Source organism: Dipodomys merriami, unplaced genomic scaffold, assembly GCF_024711535.1.
Source record: "Dipodomys merriami isolate MVZ:Mamm:240054 unplaced genomic scaffold, mDipMer1.0.p SCAF_55, whole genome shotgun sequence".
Classification (NCBI taxonomy): Eukaryota; Metazoa; Chordata; class Mammalia; order Rodentia; family Heteromyidae; genus Dipodomys; species Dipodomys merriami.
In genome coordinates, this window is record NW_027206124.1 from 9308902 (window position 1) to 9331073 (window position 22172).

General features: G+C 66.2%; 1 protein-coding gene across 3 annotated transcripts in view; it reads left to right on the plus strand.

Moving 5' to 3' along the window:
• Wnt7b (Wnt family member 7B) overlaps positions 1-20182 on the plus strand; it is a 44576-nt gene extending 24394 nt beyond the window's left edge. For all 3 annotated transcript variants that reach the window (XM_069999843.1, XM_069999842.1, XM_069999844.1), the window contains exons 3-4: positions 9917-10188; positions 17742-20182. In XM_069999843.1, coding sequence (XP_069855944.1) covers positions 9917-10188; positions 17742-18221 — 752 coding nt within the window. In that variant the 3' untranslated portion in view covers positions 18222-20182. The remainder of the gene's footprint in view (positions 1-9916; positions 10189-17741) is intronic.
• Positions 20183-22172: the final 1990 nt, after the last annotated feature.

The following is a 22172-nucleotide window of genomic DNA, read 5'->3' on the forward strand; positions in this document are numbered from 1 at the left end:
TTCCAGCTCCGGCTGGCTTCGAACTGCAATCCTCCGCTCTCAGCCTCCGGAGTAGCTAGGATGACAGGTGGGAGCCACGGGCGCTCAGCATGGACAAGTTTTTTTAACCAGTGACTCCAGCCTAGGGTCCTCACTTCCTGGGTCAAAGGCCCGGCCCTCAGCCAGGGTGGCTCTGGCCACAGCCGCACAGTGCTACGCAAGGACCTCCTGCTGGCACCTGGCTGCGGTCTGGGGTCTGGGAAGGGGACCCCACCTCAGAGGTGTGCCGAGGCCTGGGCACAGGAGCCAGGCAGCTGGGGCACGCGTGGACCATGGGCAGTGCTAATGAATGACGGGCCCCAGAAGGAGAGGGCCCGCTTCAGGGCCTGTGCTCTGCCTTGGGCCTGTGCTGTGGCTTGATCCTGGGGGGAGGGGGGGAGAGCCTTTGAAAGGGCCCCAGGGCCCCTGTACAAAGCCCACCCTTTCTCCTGCAGCTGTGCCATGGCTGGTGCGTCTCCAGGGACGAGGTGCTCACTACGCCATCTTGGGTTCTGTGTGTGTGTGTGTGTGTGTGTGTGTGTGTGTGTGTGTGTGTGTGTGCTGGAACTGGGACTTGAACTCAGGGCATGGTGCAGTGTCTTTGCTTTTTCACTCAAGGCTAGCACTCTACCACTCTAGCCACAGCTCTACGTGAGGCTTTTTTTGCTGGTTAATTGGAGACTTTCTTGCCCACGGTTGGCTTCAAACTGCAATCCTCCATCTCAGCCCCCTGAGTAACTAGGAGGTGTGAGCCGCGGGCGTGGGGTTGGGTCATAGGTCATTCTTGCGATGACTCCTCCTTGGCCCCTCCCTGGGGTCACTCAGAAGCCACTTGCTCTGCCCTCTAGAGCGAGGCCCAAGGCCCTCGCTAGGCTTCCCTCCGCCCATCCACGCTAGGCTTCCCTCCGCCCATGCGCTCCTCCCCGGGAGGCTGTGGCCTCCTGACTGTCGTGGTGTCTCGGGGCATGTTGGAACCTTGCGGACCCACAGCGAGGCAGCTAGGGCTCCCAGCAGAGATGTCCCTGAGAGAGTGACCTGCCACCGGGGAGGCAGGGACGGCACGCATGCGCAGGGCCGAGGAACCAAGAAGCTGGGTTTCCCCAGCACTGCAGGAGCGTTGGGGGCAGGGGGGAGGCTTGGGCCAGCGAGGGGGCAGGGCCGGAGTGCTGCGTGCCTTGCCCAGGGAGAGCCGGGGAAGAGCGGAGGGTCCGAGCAGGCCGGGCTTTTCCTCGGCCCCTTTCTGCTTGCCCCAGCCCCTCCTGGGCCCAAAGTCCCAGCACCCGCCAGCCGGGCCGGCCTGGGCCGTGGCTGCGTGCGGGCCCCGGCTCCATGCCTGCTGCCAGGGAATGCCGCGTCCCGCCTGTCATGTGCCAGCTTCAGACATGACCAGGCATAGGGCCGCCCGTAATCCCGGCTCACGTGAGTGGCATGAGGCAGCTGTTAGGCTTCTGTTTGCTTTGTGGGTGAGCTGTGCGTCAGGGTGGCCCGCGCAGGCCAGGGGAGCAGGCCCTGAGGGGGCAGAGGACCGCGTCTCAGGGGTCTGAGAGGCGAGGGGCTTTGGGCGGGGGTCCGGGTGCCGGTGTGTGTCCACCGCCCCGCTCTGCAGACAGACCCTGAAGGGGCAGTGCTGCCCTGGGACGGTCAAGGGTCCTGTGGCCCCTCCGGTGGCAGTGGGCTCACTCCCGCGGGGATGCGTCCAGGCACGCGCACAGAGGTGAGGTGTAGCTTTCCCCACAGCAGACTGGGCAGACTCTGCACCCAGCACCAGCGGGACAAGTCTGCTTGCCACTGGGGAATTTCAGATGACATCCGCTGGCAGGGACCGAGTAGGTCTGGGAACCCCGATGGGGCAGGCTCTTCCCAGATGCCATCCTGCGGGGCGGGGAAGGGCAGGCTGAGGACGCAAGTCAGCTGGCCATGGCCGCCTGGGCAGTCGGCCCCGCTGCGGTTCAGTCTGCATGCGTGGAGCACCTGCCGAACGCCAGGCCGGGGGGCAGGAGGGAGGCGTGGCACGACAGCAGACATCTCTGAGGGGCAGGGACAGGGAGGAAGGGGCGCCGGGGTGGGAAGGAGCTCAAGGTCGGAGTCTTGCTCAGGATAGGAGGACACCAGCTGCAGCCGAGCCCCGGCCCCTCCCCCTGGGGGCAGCTCCCAAGCGACATGGGAAAGGTCAGCTTCGGGTCTTCCTAGGGTGTCTCTGGAGCTCGGCAGGCTTGACCAGCCAGGTGCCACGGGCTGGGCAGTGGCCTGGCACCCGGAGCGGAGCCTTCCGGCGCTGAAAGCCACCAGAATGTGTCAGAGATAGGCATTTTCCCACTCCCTGACAGACTGGTCGGACGGGAGAGAAGGCTGGGTGGAGTAGGAGAGGACCCCACCTGGTCAGCTGACCGGCCCCCCTGTCCCGGGGGGGGGCTGAAGCTGGGCCTCCACAGGGCCTGGGCTCTCTCCCAGACGGCGCTCAGGGAGGCCGTGCAGCCCCTGCAGTGGTCCTGGGGTGTGGTGCCTGGGTCCCAGGGCAGGCCCAGGCTCCAAGTGGAAAGGGGCCCGCCTGGCTCCAGACAGCTCCGGCCTGGCTCCATCTCTTTCATTCCGTGGCCGTCTTCTAAACCCTCACCAGGGACAGGGACCGGTGGGCCATGTCACCCCCTGTGGGTTCTGCCACCCATCTATGAGGGGCTGGGGAGGCTCTTACGCCTGTGAGAACTAAGGCTGCCCAGCCCTGAGCCCACACAGCCCCACAGGGCGCTGGGCCTGGAGGCCCTGGGGACGAGGCCCGGGGAGGCCCAGGGCTCTTGTGTCACCAGGCACAGGCCTGGGTGGATGTTGTCACCAGCCCCCGGGGCAGGAGGGAGGCCCTGAGAGGGCATCCGGCCCCAAGCAGCTGGGATAGGATAAGGAAAGGCGCGGCAGGTTGCAGGGCGGGTTCTAGGTGGGGGCTGCACACACCCCGCTCTGGGCCTGTGCGCCCCACGCCACCCCAGCGGAAGCCTGATGCAGCAGAGGGGCTCAGCGTGTGCGGGCTGCCCTGGGTCAGAACAAAGGCCCAAGGGCGGGCATGCTGGCGTGTCCGGACCTGGCAGGACTTTCCCGGCGCTGTGCTTATGACAACAGCATGAAGAGCTTAGTGTGGAGACTCTGAGTCAGCAGGACAGGCAGAGCAGGGCCGGGAGACGGGGACAGAGCAGATGGAAGGACTCAGAGGCCGGGTAGGATGGACAGATGGACAGACATGTAGAAAAAAAGCACACACATGCATTGACACAAGTACATGCATACATGCCAGTACATACTCTTACATACCTACACCCAGGCACGCACACACACACACACACACACGCACGCACACACACACACGCGCACGCAGACACACACGCACACACACACACTTCTGAATCTGGCACTGGTCTCAAGCCTGTGACCCCAGGAGGCTGAGATCTGAGGACTGGAGTTCGAAGATAGCTTGAGCAGAAAGTCTGTGAGACTCTTTTTTTTTTTTTAACTTTTTTTTAAATTATAATTATCTTTAAGTAGTTGTACAAAGAAGTTCCCATTCTACAAAACAGTGTATGAATACAGGGTGTCTGACTACATTGTCGCCCATCCCTCCTAACCCACCCCTTCTCTCTGGGAGACTCTTATCTCCAACTAACCACCAAAAAGCCAGGAATGGAGCTGTGGCTCAAGTGGTAGAGCACTAGCTTTGAGCAAAAAAAAAAAAAAAAGGCTCAGTGCACATACATGCAAACACACCCATGCATGAACATGCACAGACATGCACACACACACACACACACACACACACACCTACCTATAATGCCTGTTTGGAGGTGACACAATTCTCATACACAGGCACATGCAGTTGACACATGCACACACATGCACACATATGTGTACACTCTCACATTTACACACATATGGCTATACACATACACATATACCGGCCCTGCATCTGCCTGCCTGCCAGGGTCAGGTCTGCTCTGAGATCAGCACTGCAGCACACACCTGCAGCATACTTCCCATCATCCCCTGCCTCCCAGAGGGTGCTGTGAGGTATGTGCTGCGACCGCCTCCGTTTGAAGGGTCAGGGATGGCCACGGCTGCCAGGCAGCTGTCCTGGCCCTCACCTGGCAGCGCCAGACCCTGCGGCCCTGGTGGTCCAAGCCAGGCTTACAGAGGCGTGGTGAGCTGGGACTCAAACTTCTGATTATTCAGCTGAACAAGTAGAAATATGGCCACCCCCCTTCCCGCCGCTGCCCTCCCTGCTGCAGACCAGCGCCACATGTCTCTTGAGGATGAGGCTGAGACCTGTGGACGTTCACCCCACCCCAGGGACAGAGCTCAGACAGCAGCAAGGAGTCAGGGGACACGCGGGACCCGCCCAGTGCCCCGGGGGCACCTCAGATTCCTGTCCAGACCATGATGGGACACGGCCACGGCCACCGGGCTTGTGGGCCAGGTGACACCTGGTGCCTCGGGCCTGGCTCAGGGGCCTCCTCAGTCCCCACCACAGTGGGGCTCACACAGGGAGAGCCACACTCGGTGCGCTAGAGCGGGCTGGCGGTCTTGGTGAGCAGGGAGCCGGTCAGCCAGCAGTGTCGCACGGCCCTGGCTTTGGGGGCCCCCTAGGCGCCCCTGCCTGTCTCCACGCCGGAGCCCTGGTCTCAGCCGTCCCTCAGGAAGGCTCGTCTGACAACCCCCACCCCCACTACGCAGTGCCCACATCCCTGTTACCGGGCGGGTCACCACCGCGGGCCTCGAGCCCTCGGAGTCTGGCTTGGGGCTGGGGCCGAGCAAGCCCCGCTGACCTCTCGTGCCGTGCCAGGCTTGCACGTGGCTGCCTCGGCCTGCCCGGCTGCTCTGACCGCAGCGTCGGCTCCCGTGGTGGCCCCCGCCCCCTCTCCCTGACCTTCCACCAGAGCCACGCGCTGACCCTGGGCCACACCCGCAGACCCTCCCAGGCCTGACCCCTCCACCTCTCAGCTGGCGGACACCCTGCACTGGCCCCCCTGTAGCAACCCATCCAGGGTGCCCCGACTTTTTAGAGCCAAGTTGAAGTCTCGTCTGTGACGCCCTTGAGGCCGGTGCGGGCGGCGCTGGCTGGACAGACCGGGCGCGTGCTGCTCACATGCTGCTTCCTGTCCCCTCTGCCGGGAGCACGGTCCCCGATCCCCACCAGTGTCCCCGCTCGGGGCTGCCTTCAGCACCCCTTCCCCAGAGGGTGCCCCCAGTCCACTTCTATGCTGGGAGGCTCATTGTCGGGCTGTGGGCCACCCGGGGACAGCCCGTGGCCCGGCCCCGCCGTGGGCTCTGCAGTGGGCAGGGCTCACGGTGTCACCCCTGGGCTCTGGGAGCGAGGCTGCGCGTGGCACTGGGGAACAGAGAGTGGTAGGGAGCTGACTGGTGAAAGGGCCAGGCGGGAGTCTGGCGGACGTAGATGGGTGAGAGTCCAGGGCAGCGAGAAAGGCAGGCAGAACACCGGCGTTTCTGTCCTGGCCAGCGGGCTGAGCAGGCCCTGGGTCCACCCGAGCACAGTCCTGGCCTGCCGCGTGGCCTCAGCCTGCGCTCAGCAGCCCTGGCCTACCGCGTGGCCTCGGCCTGCGCTCAGCCCACTCACTGCACTCTAGAAGCCCCTGGGCCCAACGCCTTTGCCAACGGCTCAGATACTAGACAATGCCACGCCTCTATTCATTGACTTGCATTTACTTGAGATAAGGTCTTGCTCTGTGGTAGTTCAGGCTGGGCTCAAACTTCCATTCGTCCTGCTTCAGCCTCCCACATGCTGAGATTACAGGTGTGAACCACCCTCCTCCATGCATGTGATTTCATTTAAGTTGTGCAGTTCAGAGGTTTTTAGAGGTTTTTAGTAGAATTGTGCAAATGTGGTGAACACGGTGGATTTTTAGAACTTGGGGGGTTTTGTGTTGTGAATGGGCTTGAACTCAGGGCCTGGGCACTGTCCCTTAGCTCTTTTGCTCAAGGCTAGTACTGTACCACTTGAGCCACAGCTTCATGTTTGGCTTTTTGTTGGTTAATTGGAGATAAGCATTTCACAGACTTTCCTGGCTAGGCTGGATGTGAACAGGGCCATCAGATCTCAGCCTCAGAGTAGCTGGGATTTACAGGTGTGAGCTTCATTACCTTTGTATGGCTGAGTAATAGTCCACTATATGGATATTGAACCATTCATCCCTGGGGCAGGATTTTGTGCCTGCGTTTCTCTTAGGCATGTACTTAGGAATGGCGTTGCTGGCCGCACACCACCTCTCACCCCCTGTGGGGTCAGGGTCCCAGCTGGTCCCCTCCTCAACAACCCTCGTCCTTGTTGGTCTCCAGTGTGTCCACTCGGTGGGTGTGAGGTGGGGCCTCTTGTGGTTTTGGTTGGCATTCTCCACAGCAGACCGTGCTGCTCATATTTTTATGTCCTTATCGGCCATTTTTGGAGACATGTCTGTTCAGGTACTTTTCCTGATTGGCTGATTGATTGGCTGATGATTGATAGGTTGGTACTAGAGATGGAAGTGGGCTCTCTGTTCGTGCTACGCCGGCACTGGGTCATGGAGCCACGTCCAGGCCCGGCCTCGCCCGTGGCGTAGCTTGGTTCCGTAGCTGTGGCGTTTTCAACAGTGCAGTGTGTGTCAGGGGGGACGGGCGCAGGTTGGCCGGGAGGAGGGCGGGCCCCAGGGCCGGTCCCCAGCCCCCTGAGCCCCGTGACCCACACTCACGGCACAGAGCACACACGGGAGGGACACATGACCCCATGTGTGCCCTGCGAGGGGCTCTGGGACTCATGCCGGCCAGCCTCAGCCCACGTGGGAGATCCCCAGGGACACAGCCAGGCCCCTCCGCGGTGTCCGGCTGCACCCGGCCTGCCATTTTAGGATCTGGCCTTGCGCTCTGGTGTCACGCCTGACCTGCACCCAGCCTGCCATTTTAGGATCTGGCCTTGCGCTCTGGTGTCACGCCTGACCTGCACCCAGCCTGCCATTTTAGGATCTGGCCTTGCGCTCTGGTGTCACGCCTGACCTGCACCCAGCCTGCCATTCTAGGATCTGGCCTTGCGCTCTGGTTTCACGCCTGACCCTTCCTCTACTGGCTGAGGCACGCGGCCCCCGTGTGGCCCCGGTCACTCCATCAGGGTGGACGCCGGCGCCCCCAGCTCCTGAACTGCTGTGTGGCCCGGCCGTGTGCTGGGCCTCTCTGGCCTTGGTGGGGATGGAGGCGTGTCCCTGAGTGATCTCTCGGCCTCTCTTGGCACCGCTGTTGCCGATTCCTGGCTCTCCTTCTGAGAGGCCAGCCAGGGCCTCTGCCAGCACAGTTAACCAGGTCATTATTAGCTCAATTATAGCTGTAAAAAATTTATGTCCCTGCCTGTGTGGACAGAGGGAAGTGGCAGATCACTGAGGGGTGAGGAGAGCCACGCTCGGCCTGGGGAGGGGGGAGCCCTGTGCTGACATCTCTTTGCCTAGTAGGCTCATTCATTTTCTAGAAGCTTCTCGCAGCGATCTGCCAGGTCGCCAGCAGGGTCCTCCTGGGAGTCAGGGTAAGGGATCGCCAAGCGCCCAGGCTCCAGCTCGGGTCTGGGCAGGCGTCTAACCCTGGGCCTGGGGTCTGCCTGGCACGTCTCCCTCAGAGCCTGCCCTGGGCTGGAGTTTGGATAACCTGAGAAAAGAGCCAAGCTCAGGGGTCCCCGGTGTCCTGGTGGCTCACCGGCATGCGAACAACGAGGCCAGGATCTTGCCCTGATAGCCTGGGATTTTCTAGAATGTCGGTGGAAGGGGGGGGGGGGTGGGCAGGGCTGACTGGGCGACCCTGGGAAGAAGCTGTTTCCAGAAAGCCTGCACTGAGCACGGCCAGGGACCAGGCCTGTCCTGGAAGTCTGGTGACACCTCCAGTTGTCCCGGCCATCTCCGGGCATCCGGGTTCTGCTGCTCGCAGCTGGCTCTGGAGGCCAGCAGATGGGGTGGGCATCGCCGGCTCCTTAAGACAGATGCCGCCAAAGGCCGCCAGGGCCCCTCGGGGCTAGTGGTACTGGCTTCGGCGGCAACAGGAGGCCCAGCACCAGGCTAGTGCCCTCGGACCTCTGGGACTCACGGACAGGGGGTCCCACGCCAGGCCGGTACTCTCGGACATCTGGGACTCACCGGCCCACCCCAGGGCACTTGTGGGGCGGCCCAGGTGTGTGCTGGGCCTGGCTGGGGCTCTGGGGCCCGAGGGCGCAGCTGTGCACCCGGGGCGGCGCTGCCCTGAGGGGAATCCACGCGCACCTCGGGGCAGCCTCTCAGGGGCGGCCTCCGTCCGCCTCCCCCCGGCGTAGCCTGCAACAAACCCCATCTGTGAGATGGGCCTGATTCAGACAGTTCGTTTCATCAGGTGCTGCGGAGATGAGAGGAGATACGGTAGGGGAAGGGCCCAGACCTGCTCGGGCGTGGGGACTAGCAGCTGTGAGCGGGGTGCACACAGATCATCGGACGCGGGTCCTGCGCACCGTCCCTGCGGCGTGAGCTTTGGCACGAGGGAGTTCTGGGACCCGGGAGTGTCCGAGATTTGTCAGACCTGGGCCTGGGGACTTGGGCAGCGATTCCGTCCCAGACAGGGAGCTGGACGGCCAGCGGCGCCCGGGCCCTGGGGCTTTGGGGACCAGGCCAGGGTACCGGAAGTCATCTCAGAGGTGTTGAGCCAGCCTCCCGCCCCAGGCCCAAGCCCAGGCCTTCTGAATCCCGAGCGGGCCCCAGGAAGAAGAGGAAGCTTCCCCGTGTGCTCGCCCGCGCACGCCGGGGCACTCGGGGCTGGGGGATGGCTCCGAGCCCTTGGAGCTGGCATCCTCCCTGCGAGGGCCCCGCCCGGGCCCAGCGCCCCTCTGCCGGCCTCGCTCCCCGCGAGGAGAGAGAGCTTGGCTCAGCAAAACCAAATTAAAAAGGACGTAGGGGGAGTTTCCGGCTGGTGAGTGACTGCTAATGAGTCTGGGCCCGCGTGGGCAGAGGCCGGGGAGAGCCGACCCTGTGAAGACTTGAGAAGGCCCAGGGGTGGGCCCCGAAATGCAGGGAGCTGCCTGGGCACCTGCCCGCCCGCCCGGGACGCCAGGACAGGACGTCGGCGTGGGAATCCCCGACTGCTGGCTGACCCTGGGGTAGCGGGGGAGGCCTCCTCCCTCCTCCTCCCTGGCCCAGCCTCTTCTATAACTGCTTCTGGTCCCTGCTATTGGGTGTCTTGCGGTGGCTTGTGTCCACTAGGAGGCCCCTGGGCCTCCCCCAAGCCTCCGATGTAGAGTTTGCCAGGCAGCCAAACCCGTGCCTCACAGTCCTCAGACTGCCCAGGCCCGTACTGCTCCTCCGTCCCCTGACCAAGCCTGTGCACGCAGTGGTACTCAGTAGCTGTCCATGGAACGGATCTGACATGACTCATGACTGTTTTCAGCCTGGGCGTGAGCACCCCGGCCCCAAAGAAGGGCCAGTGTCTGGGCACATGGGCAGGTGGGTGTGGCGGATGCTGGCCCCGGGGCCAGGCCGTGTATGTAGGGCTGGGTCCTGGGCCTGACTGCCAACCCCGCTGGGTTGGACTTGGACCCAGCCAGCGGCTGCAGGGGAGAGGCCAGTCAACAGAGGGCTCAGGTGCCCTAGCCAGCAGGGGTGTGGGAGGAGAGAGAGGCTGGAGACCTGAAGGATGATGGCCGCGGACAGCCAGAGAAGAAGGCTCGAGCGCCAGGCAGGCTTCTGAGCCGTGTAGGGGTGCGGTGGGGCCCTGTGCCTCCCCAGGGCTGGCTTCCCCCCGGCACTCGCCTGGTCCCGCACGCCCAGCACCTCCCCCACGCCAGGCTCCGGGGAGGGGAGCGATCACACGCCAGGCTCCGGGGAGGGTCACGCGGGAGCGCTCACCCCTCGCCCGTCTCTGCCCGCCACAGGGAGCCGAGAGGCCGCCTTCACCTACGCCATCACCGCGGCCGGCGTGGCGCACGCGGTCACCGCGGCCTGCAGCCAGGGCAACCTGAGCAACTGCGGCTGCGACCGCGAGAAGCAGGGCTACTACAACCAGGCGGAGGGCTGGAAGTGGGGAGGCTGCTCCGCCGACGTGCGCTACGGCATCGACTTCTCCCGGCGCTTCGTGGACGCCCGGGAGATCAAGAAGAATGCACGGCGCCTCATGAACCTGCACAACAACGAGGCCGGCAGGAAGGTAGGCGGCGGGAGCCGGGCAGCCGCGGGGCAGCACGCGGCGCACACCCGGGACAGCGGTAGCACTCCGCACTCAGTACTCCGCACTCAGTACTCCTCGGCACTCAGCAGCGGGCATAGGGCTGAGGCAGGGCCCTGGGTCTGACTGAAGACTCCAGCGTGGGCAGAAGTCCAGGCCCCAGCCCCACAGGCCTGCCCTGGGGTTCCTGGTCCCACAGGCTGACCTGGGGGTGAGGGCCACTGCACGGACAGCCCAGCCTGAGCACCAGCTGCAGCTGCCGGCGGCGCTGGGGGCCTGGCCTGTCGGTGGGTGGGGTGGGGGCGGTCGTGGAGGAGAAGCTGGGACACTGGGGAAGAAGTCGGGGCGAGCCGGCCTGCTGGGGAGATGAGGGCCCCAGATACAGGTGGGAGGAGCAGCCTCCTTGGCGGCAAGATGGCCTGAGATAGGGCGGCCAGCCGGCTGGAACGCCTCACGGGCTGGCGGGGGCTGCGCCCAGGCCCGCGAGGCCGGGCCTTGGTGGGCTGGACCGCGTCCTGCCCGGGCATCGGGAGCGCAGGGTCTCTCTGCCTCTGCGGTCCTGCTCCCACGTGTATTCACTCAGCAACACACCCAGGCTGCTCCGAGCAGATGCTGGGCTGAGCACAGGGTGGGGGGGGGGGGAGGGGGTCTGACATGACCCGGCGATGGGTGTGTGGCCGTCCGAGGGACAGGAACCTCGCTCCTGGGCCTGGGGGCCTAGGGAAGGGTGCGGCCGCTTCCTGGAGGAGGTGACTTCAGCGTCACCCACAGCCTTGCAGGATGTACCAGCACGGGGCTGGCACCAGGGCACTACAGTGCTTCTGGAGGGCCTGAGTTCAAGACTTGGGCACAGCGTGGGCAGTGGCCAGGTGAGGGTCCCACCCCGGGCTTGCTGGGTTATTGTCACTGGTCTCCAGGCACAGACGGATGGTGTGGGAGGGCCAAGAAGAGGGCAGGAGGCCCCGGAGGGCTTCCTGGAGGAGGAGGCCGGGCTGTTTCCGGTGGAACCACCAGGCCTTGGCCTCCACAATGGCTTCTGTGGAAGGGGGCTTTCCTGCACCCTCCGAGCAAGGGCCCTGGGGCCATGGCAGCAGCAGAGGCCGGCAGGATGCTGGCCGGATGTTGGCCTGCGGGGGACAGGGGCCCCCCGAGGGCCACGCGCCTGTCCAGTTCTCCCCACCCCCTGGGCTGGGGCCTGGGATTCGGGCTTCAGGAGCGGTGATGGTGAGGGCCTCAGTTTCCCATCTGCCCAGCAGGCAGCGTGCGCTGTGCCCTGAGTCGTTTGGAGAAGGCGATCCGGGTGGTGGGTCCCACACGGCCCACCAGGTGCAGCTACGCGTTCTCTCCCACCTTCTCAAGAGGGCTGCCAGGTGTGGGCTGCCAGGTGTGGCCGCCAGGTGTGGCCGCCAGGTGTGGCCGCCAGGTGTGGCCGCCAGGTGTGGGCAGTCAGGTGTGGGCAGTCAGGTGTGGGCAGTCAGGTGTGGGCAGCCAGGTGTGGGCAGTCAGGTGTGGGCAGTCAGGTGTGGGCAGCCAGGTGTGGGCAGCCAGGTGTGGGCAGTCAGGTGTGGGCAGCCAGGTGTGGGCAGCCAGGTGTGGGCAGTCAGGTGTGGGCAGCCAGGTGTGGGCAGCCAGGTGTGGGCAGCCAGGTGTGGGCAGTCAGGTGTGGGCAGTCAGGTGTGGGCAGCCAGGTGTGGGCAGCCAGGTGTGGGCAGCCAGGTGTGGGCAGTCAGGTGTGGGCAGTCAGGTGTGGGCAGCCAGGTGTGGGCAGCCAGGTGTGGGCAGCCAGGTGTGGGCAGCCAGGTGTGGGCAGTCAGGTGTGGGCAGTCAAGTGTGGGCTGCCAGGTGTGGGCAGTCAGGTGTGGGCAGTCAGGTGTGGCCGCCAGGTGTGGGCAATCAGGTGTGGCAGTCAGGTGTGGGCCGCCAGATGTGGGCAGTCAGGTGTGGGCAGTCAGGTGTGGGTAGTCAGGTGTGGGCAGTCAGGTGTGGGCAGTCAGGTGTGGCAGTCAGGTGTGGGCAGTCAGGTGTGGGCAGTCAGGTGTGGCAGTCAGGTGTGGGCAGTCAGGTGTGGCAGTCAGGTGTGGGCAGTCAGGTGTGGGCAGTCAGGTGTGGGCAGCCAGGTGTGGGCAGTCAGGTGTGGGCAGTCAGGTGTGGGCAGTCAGGTGTGGCCGCCAGGTGTGGGCAATCAGGTGTGGCAGTCAGGTGTGGGCCGCCAGATGTGGGCAGTCAGGTGTGGGCAGTCAGGTGTGGGCAGTCAGGTGTGGGCAGTCAGGTGTGGGCAGTCAGGTGTGGGCAGCCAGGTGTGGGCAGTCAGGTGTGGGCAGTCAGGTGTGGGCAGTCAGGTGTGGCCGCCAGGTGTGGGCAATCAGGTGTGGCAGTCAGGTGTGGGCCGCCAGATGTGGGCAGTCAGGTGTGGGCAGTCAGGTGTGGGCAGTCAGGTGTGGGCAGCCAGGTGTGGGCAGCCAGGTGTGGGCAGTCAGGTGTGGGCAGTCAGTTGTGGGCAGTCAGGTGTGGGCAGCCAGGTGTGGGCAGCCAGGTGTGGGCAGTCAGGTGTGGCCGCCAGGTGTGGCCGCCAGGTGTGGGCAGCCAGGTGTGGGCAGTCAGGTGTGGCCGCCAGGTGTGGCCATCAGGTGTGGGCAGTCAGGTGAGGGCAGTCAGGTGTGGGCAGTCAGGTGTGGCCGCCAGGTGTGGGCAGTGGCAGTCAGGTGTGGGCAGTCAGGTGTGAGCAGTCAGGTGTGGGCAGTCAAGTGTGGGCTGCCAGGTGTGGGCAGTCAGGTGTGAGCAGTCAGGTGTGGGCAGTCAAGTGTGGGCTGCCAGGTGTGGGCAGTCAGGTGTGGCCGCCAGGTGTGGGCAGTCAGGTGTGGGCAGTCAGGTGTGGGCAGTCAGGTGTGGCCGCCAGGTGTGGCCGCTAGGTGTGGCAGGGTCACACCCCCTCCAGGGTAGGGTCCTTCCTGCCTATCCAGCTTCAGACCCTCCCTGGCATTCCTTGGCTCGTGGCCGCATCCCTCCACCTCTGCTTCTGACTCCGTGGGGTCCCTTCCATCTCTTCTCAGTGGATCTAGGAACGGCCCATTCCAGGCTGTACCACACTGCCAGCCCTCCCTTGATTACGTCTGCAGACCCTGTTCCCATGCGGCCCCTCCAGGGTTCCCAGTGGATGTTACAGAAACAGCCACACTCCCTGCAGCTGTACAAACCCAGATGGGCATGTGTGGTGGGCAGGGGGTCAGACAGCCGAGCCCAGAAGCCTGCTGGCTGCAGACGACTCGGCCCCCCGGCTGTCCTTCCAGTCAAGGACGTCAGGGACGCCAGCTGTCCCCGGAGCACGGGAGGGGCAGGCCAGCTCCTCCAAAGGGCTGTGGGTTCCGCCAGAAGTGCTCTGTGTCCCCCACACTGGCGACCCTTGCTCTGGGGGACCCCCACGCCACCATGGCCCTGTGGTTGGGGAAGAGGCCTGGGAGCCGCCTGGCCCCTCCTGGTGGTCTCCGGGCGCAGGGTCGGCTGAGCACCTGGCAGTTCCCGCTGCCGTGGGCACCATGAATCCTGTGATCCCTTCCCAGGGAGGCTCGGCTGGGACCAGCCGAGCGAGGACTGACAGCGCTGGGCTGCAAGCGCCTGTCCAATCCGCCTCATCCGGCCACTGTCACTCCCCGGCAGCGGGAGGTGCCGCGGGGCCTTGATGGGACCAGGAGATAGGGGCTGGAGGGGGCAGGGCAGACCCGGAGCCAAGGCAGAGGTCAGAGGACAGGCCCCACAGGCCTCGGGGACACCGAGGACATTTAAAGGCTGATCATGTGACCAGTAACACCCCGGCACCCCTGCAGGTCTTGGGCGACCTTAGGAGGGTCTGTGGGCCGGGCAGAGCGAGCTCTCCTGGCTGGGGAGAGCAGTCGCCCTGGGCTGGCCAGTCCGGACAGCACCTGCCCGGGGAGAGGGGACAGCCTCCACAGACAGGGCCAGACAGGGAGGCCCAGGTCCTATAGAGGTGGCTGCGGGGGCCAGGCCCCAGCAGGCTGACACCGGGCTGGGAGAGGAGGCAGGGAGGGCATCGGGCATGGTTCTCCAGGACTGCCTTCTACCTTCTATTTTCTGTCTTCCACCCTCTGTCCTCCATCTCCCATCCTCCACCCTCCACCCTCCACCCTCCATCCTCCACCCTCCATCCTCCATCCTCCACCCTCCACCCTCCACCCTCCATCCTCCACCCTCCACCCTCCACCCTCCACCCTCCACCCTCCACCCTCCATCCTCCACCCTCCACCATCCACCATCTACCATCCACTCTCTTCCTCTATCTTTCCTCTTTCCTCTACCTGACTCCCAGCCCTATCTGAATCACGCCGTCCACCCACACATCTCTTGGCGCAGTCATGGAATCCTCCTAATCTGTTCTCTGCCTCTATGAGATGGCAGGGCATCGATCTCCCCCCCAGCCTCCCTCCCCCCCAGCCTCCCTCCCCCCCAGCCTCCCTCCCCCCCAGCCTCCCTCCCCCTCAGCCTCCCTCCCCCCCAGCCTCCCTCCCCCCAGCCTCCCTCCCCCCCCAGCCTCCCTCCCTAGCCTCCCTCCCCCCAGCCTCCCTCCCCCAGCCTCCCTCCCCCCAGCCTCCCTCCTCCCCAGCCTCCCTCCCCCCCAGCCTCCCTCCTCCCCAGCCTCCCTCCCTAGCCTCCCTCCCCCCCAGCCTCCCTCCCCCCAGCCTCCCTCCTCCCCAGCCTCCCTCCCCCCCAGCCTCCCTCCCCCCCCAGCCTCCCTCCTCCCCAGCCTCCCTCCCCCCCAGCCTCCCTCCTCCCCAGCCTCCCTCCCCCCCAGCCTCCCTCCCTAGCCTCCCTCCCCCCAGCCTCCCTCCCCCAGCCTCCCTCCCCCCCCAGCCTCCCTCCTCCCCAGCCTCCCTCCCCCCCAGCCTCCCTCCCTAGCCTCCCTCCCCCCCAGCCTCCCTCCCTAGCCTCCCTCCCCCCAGCCTCCCTCCCCCCCAGCCTCCCTCCCCCCAGCCTCCCTCCCCCCAGCCTCCCTCCCCCCAGCCTCCCTCCCCCCAGCCTCCCTCCTCCCCAGCCTCCCTCCCCCCAGCCTCCCTCCCCCTCAGCCTCCCTCCCCCCCAGCCTCCCTCCCTAGCCTCCCTCCCCCCCAGCCTCCCTCCTCCCCAGCCTCCCTCCCCCCAGCCTCCCTCCTCCCCAGCCTCCCTCCCCCCAGCCTCCCTCCCCCCCAGCCTCCCTCCCTAGCCTCCCTCCCCCCCAGCCTCCCTCCCCCCAGCCTCCCTCCTCCCCAGCCTCCCTCCCCCCCAGCCTCCCTCCCCCCCAGCCTCCCTCCTCCCCAGCCTCCCTCCCCCCCAGCCTCCCTCCTCCCCAGCCTCCCTCCCCCCCAGCCTCCCTCCCTAGCCTCCCTCCCCCCCAGCCTCCCTCCCTAGCCTCCCTCCCCCCAGCCTCCCTCCCCCCCAGCCTCCCTCCCCCCAGCCTCCCTCCCCCCAGCCTCCCTCCCCCCAGCCTCCCTCCCCCCAGCCTCCCTCCTCCCCAGCCTCCCTCCCCCCAGCCTCCCTCCCCCTCAGCCTCCCTCCCCCCCAGCCTCCCTCCCCCCAGCCTCCCTCCCCCCCAGCCTCCCTCCCTAGCCTCCCTCCCCCCCAGCCTCCCTCCTCCCCAGCCTCCCTCCCCCCAGCCTCCCTCCTCCCCAGCCTCCCTCCCCCCAGCCTCCCTCCTCCCCAGCCTCCCCTCCCCCCCAGCCTCCCTCCCCCCCAGCCTCCCTCCTCCCCAGCCTCCCTCCCCCCAGCCTCCCTCCCCCCCCAGCCTCCCTCCCTAGCCTCCCTCCCCCCCAGCCTCCCTCCCTAGCCTCCCTCCCCCCCAGCCTCCCTCCCTAGCCTCCCTCCTCCCCAGCCTCCCTCCCCCCCAGCCTCCCTCCCCCAGCCTCCCTCCCCCCCAGCCTCCCTCCCCCCAGCCTCCCTCCCCCCAGCCTCCCTCCTCCCCAGCCTCCCTCCCCCCAGCCTCCCTCCTCCCCAGCCTCTCCAGTCTTACCAGTAGGCACTCAACTTCTAAGCCCACCCAACACACGTGTGAGGCACGTGTGGATTGTCTCCCCCACCCCACCCCCATGTTCACTGATCTTGGACTTTTGTTCGTATTGATTTTCTCCGGGAACGCTGTTCTTGGTCCAATGAGCTCCTCCTCGCTCGTCAACGCTGGCCGTGCTCGCGGCAGGCCCACCACGTCCTGCGGCTGCCTGCCATGTCCGCCTGTGTCTTCCAACTGCACTGTGGTCTCCTGAGGTCCTGCCTGTGACCCAGGAAGGTGGTGCCACAGTGCGCATCTGTGGGTTTTATCTCCCTCCTTCCTCTCATTTATTCATTCATTCACTCGCTCGCTCACGTGCCTGCTGGAGGGCTTCTTCCCCGGGGAAGAAGCGACTCCCCACAGGGCCCCTCAGCAGTCAGCTCTGGCCCGGGGCAGGAGTTCCGGGGCCAGGCAGCAGAGCGGAGCCCCGCGGAGCCCGACAGCTGACAAATGGCCCCTCTGCAGCCGCGGGCGGCAGATAATGATTCCCCATCTTTAATCAGGCCAGGCTGGCAGAGCCCTTTCAATCCGGGTAAATGAGTAGCTGGGGTCAGGGCTGGCTCTGGGAATCTGCCTTCCGGGGCGGCGGAGGGAGGCCCAAGGAAAACACAGGGCCGTGCCCGCGTGCCCGCATGCAGCTGAGGAGAAGGAACAGCAGCAGACGGCAGGACGGGGCTTCGGGGGCCCGGCCCTCACGGCCCCCCGTCCCCGGGCTCGCCGGGCTGGCCCTGAGCCGCCGGGCTGTGTGCACGCAAGGCCCAGGGCCAGGCAGGGCTGCGGGAGGCCGGCGGACCTGCGCGTGTTCAGCGCACACTGGCCCTGGGTCTCCAACACCAGCTGCCCGCACAGCGCACAGCCGCGGGCCGGAGCCTGCCTGTGCGGCACAGCTCTGAGCTCAAGCTACCATTGGCATGAGGGGGGGGGGAGAGAGGGGGGAGAGAGGGAGAGAGAGGAGGGAGAGGGAGAGGGAGAGGGAGAGAGGAAGGTTTAGGAAGAGGGAAAAAAGAAAGAAAGGAAGAGAGAAAGAAAGAGAGAGAGAGAGAAAGAAAGAGAGAAGAAAGCAAACTGATAAGCGTACACCAGGCTCCCGAGCCCTGTGCACGGGGCTGTTCTCAGCGGCCCATTTAACAGGCTGGGACACGGAAGCCCAGAGGCCGAGACACGTATCCGCGATCACACAGGACGTGAAGAGCCCGGTCCAGAGTCCAGTGGGCGGTGGGAGGGTGGCGGTGGGGGGGGTGGGGAGGGACGGGACGGTGGGGGGGTAGGGAGGGACGGGACGGTGGGGGGTGGGGAGGGACGGGACTGTGGGGGGTGGGGAGGGACGGGACGGTGGGGGGGTGGGGAGGGATGGGGGACGGTGGGGGGTGGGGAGGGACGGGACGGTGGGGGGGTGGGGAGGGACGGGACGGTGGGGGGGTGGGGAGGGACGGGACGGTGGGGGGGTGGGGAGGGACGGGACCGGGAAGCGGCCACCCAGGCCCCACCCGCGCCGTCTTCCTCAGGTTCTGGAGGACCGGATGAAGCTGGAGTGTAAGTGTCACGGTGTGTCGGGCTCGTGCACCACCAAGACGTGCTGGACCACGCTGCCCAAGTTCCGCGAGGTGGGCCACCTGCTGAAGGAGAAGTACAACGCGGCGGTGCAGGTGGAGGTGGTGCGCGCCAGCCGCCTGCGGCAGCCCACCTTCCTGCGCATCAAGCAGCTGCGCAGCTACCAGAAGCCCATGGAGACGGACCTGGTGTACATCGAGAAGTCGCCCAACTACTGCGAGGAGGACGCGGCCACGGGCAGCGTGGGCACGCAGGGCCGCCTGTGCAACCGCACGTCCCCAGGCGCCGACGGCTGCGACACCATGTGCTGCGGCCGCGGCTACAACACGCACCAGTACACCAAGGTGTGGCAGTGCAACTGTAAGTTCCACTGGTGCTGCTTCGTCCGCTGCAACACGTGCAGCGAGCGCACCGAGGTGTTCACCTGCAAGTGAGCCTCGCACACGCGCACGCCGCGCCGCCCTGCAGCGCACACCTGTGCCCGCCGCCACGGGCAGACGGGGGTGGCGAAGGTGAGGCCCGACTGCATCGGGCCCTGAGCCCTCTCCCTCCCCGGCCCCGGGCTCCTTCCCCGGCGGCCGCGCCCTGCCCGCCCCCCAGGTCCCCAACCTCGAGGATGAACTGATGCCCCTCCCCCATGCGGCCCCCCCCCACAAGACTCTCCCCTGGCCGAGTTCCCCACTGGGCTCTGGGGCAGTGTGGACACTGACAAGGTTATTTATGTTTTCTTAGCATCAGAAGAGGATTCACAGCACTAACGAACGTAGCCAGTCCTAACTCCATCCTCTGCATCTCCCCGCCCGCCCCCTCTGCCCCCTCCACCACCACCCCATCTCCTGTCCCCCTATCCCCCCAGTCCTCCGCCCCCCCACGCAGAGCTGAGGTGTGGCGGGTTGAAGGGGAGGCTGGGCCTGCACGTCCCAGAAAGTGAGCTGGGCAGAGCTTGGAGCCCAGAGGGGGGCACAGAGAACAGCCCAACTGCCCCCCTTCTTTCTGGAGACCACATCAAGCCAGCCCAACATCACCCGAGCCCGGGTCCAGCCCCACCTCCTCCCCCGCCAGGCACCAGCCTGGCATCTCCCTGCAAGTTTACAAGGGCCTTGGCATCCCAGAGCCGGCCTGCACCTTGGGATGGCACTGCTGGGTGGGTGAGGGGCGCAGGCCCAGGACAGATGGGCACAGAGTGGACAAGAGCGTCTGTGCCCCACGGCTTTGCTGGGGACCCCACGGCTGAATGGACTCAACCTGCAGCCCGAGCGCCTGCCCAGCGCCCTCTGCGTGTGCCCAGTGCCCCTCAGGCAGCCCTGGGCCTGCCCTCCCCTGACACTCCCTGGCCATCCCTGGCCCTCCCCTCCCTGACCCTCCCCCGCCTCACAGGGGCCACCCCCTCCCCTCCCCCTCCCCCCCAGCCTCACAGGGGCCGCCCCCTCCCCCTCCCCCCCAACCTCTGAGGACTGTCTCATCTTGGTCTTTCCACCCTGCCCCCCACACTAAGACAACTGGCTTCAGGCCCAAGCTGGGGCCTGGTGCCCTGCCTGCTGTCAGCAGATGCTCCCCCGAAGTCCCTCCCTGAAGTCTGACACGCCTCCCCCCACACGTGGTGTGAGGGGGGCTGCCAGGTGGAAAGGGTGCCGGGCTCGGGGCTCGGGGCTCACCAGTCCTCCGGGGCGCCTGGCCTCCACCTGGAAGGGCTCGGGGCTCGGGGCTCGCCGGTCCTCTCGGGGCGCCTGGCCTCCACCTGGAAGGGCTCGCGGGCAACCGGCTGAGACTCGCGCAGTGCTCTCGGCCTCTCCTCTCAGCGGCTGCAGAAATGTGCTCCAGGGTGGGCGTCCGGCCCGGCGGCCTGGACCTCACCTGGGGAAACTGAGCCCTGTGTAGGCCCTGGTCCCAGTGTCCAGCCATGTGTCCCCGAAGGGGCCAGCTCTCTCTGGACCACTAGAAATACTCCACCCCACCCCGACCCCATCTCTTACCCCCAGAGCCCCAGGACACCCCAAGTCCACAGCCCGGCGTCCTCACAAGGAATCTGGTTAACTTATATTGTTATATAGCGTCGAGATGTCTATAGTGTCCTTTAAGTTATTGTGACCTACACTGGGTACTGGAGGGCGTGAGGGGCGGCCATGGCCTCCATCCCCCCAGCCACGCTCCTCCTTCTGCTGGAAACGGACCCTCAGGGCCCCGTGCCCCCCCCAGCAGCACAGCCCTTCTCTTAGGAGGGGGAGGGGGCTGGCCGCCGGGGCTGTGTGCGGGGCAGCCGTGGCCCCGTGGCATTGGGTGCTGTGTGTGGGGCAGCCGTGGCCCCGTCCGTGGCATTGCACGCCCTTGTGGTGCCCTGCTTCTGACGGCTTGTGATGCACACCTCCCCTCGAGGGGGGCGCTCGGCCCCAATAAAAGCTGGAATCAGAGTCCTGAGTGGGTGTGAATTCCCTGCGTGGCACCCCTGGTGTTTGCCCCAAGGGGGGGCGACATACACGGTCTGCCAACGGACACCAGCCTAGCTCTTCCTGCTCCCCGGCCCCTCCGAGGGCTGACTCCCACCCCACCCTGCATCCCGGAGCCCCTCAGCAGAGCTTGGCTGGGGTGGGCATCCCCCACAGGGCCCACTGGAGGTGGGGAGGGTGCTGGATGCAGACCCCAAGGCTTCCCTGGGGCCCAAGAACTGGCCACAAGGCTGGGCAGGACGGGCTCACGCGGAGGGCAGAGGCCCTGCCCTGCCTCTGCTCCCCTGGGAGCCCAGGCAGGTCCTGGGCTGGGGATCAGGGCCAGGGACCGTCCCGTCTGGTGGATTTGGGCTCCAAGCCCCCTGGGGAGCTCCTAGCCCCTTGGAAAGGTAGTGTGGGGACTTCTGGGGTGCCCCCACAACACCCAATTGCCCACTGGGCCTTGTGCTTCTCCCCAGAGGCCGGGCCTGTGGCCGCGGTAACCACGCGCTAGGCTGTGATGAATGGCATTCCTGCCCCGGCCGGAAGGCATGCGGTAGGGCCGGTTTGGCCACTGCCCGCTGTCCCCCGGCAGCCTGGCATCGGGCAGAGCCACTGATCAAAAAGCCCGGTCCCCACTGTACCCAGCTGGACACCCACAGAAAGCTGCCCCACACCCGGGTCCCCTGGAGGGACCTCTGCCCGGACTCAGCAGAGGGGACGGGGGGACTGGCAGGAAGGGGATGCCCACGCCCCCGGTGCATGCACCCCCCAGTCTACCCCTCCGGAAGTGGGGGGGGGGTCAGGGTGCAGTCCATGGGCTCGTGGTGTGGGTGTGTAGGGGCAAGGGTGTGTAGGGGCAAGGGTGTGTAGGGGCAGGGGTGTGTAGGGGCAGGGGTGGGCAGGGGTGTGTAGGGGCAGGGGTGTGTAGGGGCAGGGGTGTGTAGGGGCAGGGGTGTGTAGGGGCAGGGGTGTGTAGGGGCAGGGGTGTGTAGGGGCAGGGGTGTGTAGGGGCAGGGGTGTGTAGGGGCAGGGTGTGTAGGGGCAGGGGTGTGTAGGGGCAGGGGTGTGTAGAGGCAGGGGTGGGCAGGGGTGTGTAGGGGCAGGGGTGTGTAGGGGCAGGGGTGTGTAGGGGCAGGGGCTAGGTCTGGGCAGCCTGGCAGGAGGCCCCGGTTCCCCCCGAGACAGTAAGCAAATCCGCGGTGGCAGCCTCGGAACGCGGGGTCCGGCTACTCCCACAGCGCCAGGAATGAGGAAAGAACTCTGAGAATACCGTGGCCCCAGTGCCCAGACTGTACTTATTTCTTGGCCGCGGTTCAAGCCCAGCCTCGGCCCCCCGGGGCTGCCGGGCCCATCCTGGCGAGGTGGAGGAGGCCCTGCCCCAGGTGGGGAGCCTGCATCGCCCAGCCTGGCCCCAGGCCCAGCCGACCCCAGCCCAGGCCCATCCTAAGGCTGACATCTCCAGAGCATTTGCCAGGGCCGTCCGGATCAGCACCCCGACTCCACCGTGGCTCGGTGAACCCAAGCAATACCCCCTGCACCCCGGCTCTGCCCAGCCCAGAACCGTGCTGTCTGCTGCCTGCCCGGGGGCCTTCCTGCCTCCTTGTCCTCAGGATGTCCCTCCCCGGACGGGCGCCCTCGTGTGCTCAGGACACTGGATCCCCCGGGCAGAGGAGACTCTGCATGGGGGACTTGGGCACTTGGAGCTGTGGGGACCCAGTTCACCTGCTTCTTCCCTCCTGAAGCCCCTCCCCAGCCAGCCAGGCGGGTCCCGGGGCGCACACGTTCCTCTCCCCGCGATGGCCAGGCAGCTGCTGCCCTGCGTGCAGACCACAAAAGAGGCAGGCCAAGGGGAGGAGAGAGACCTAGAAGATTCCTCTGTATCTTGAGCCTTGGCTTTCCCTCCAGAGAACCAGTGGAAGGTGATCAAGGGTGCTTTCCCAGCAGCCTCTGTGCCCCTGC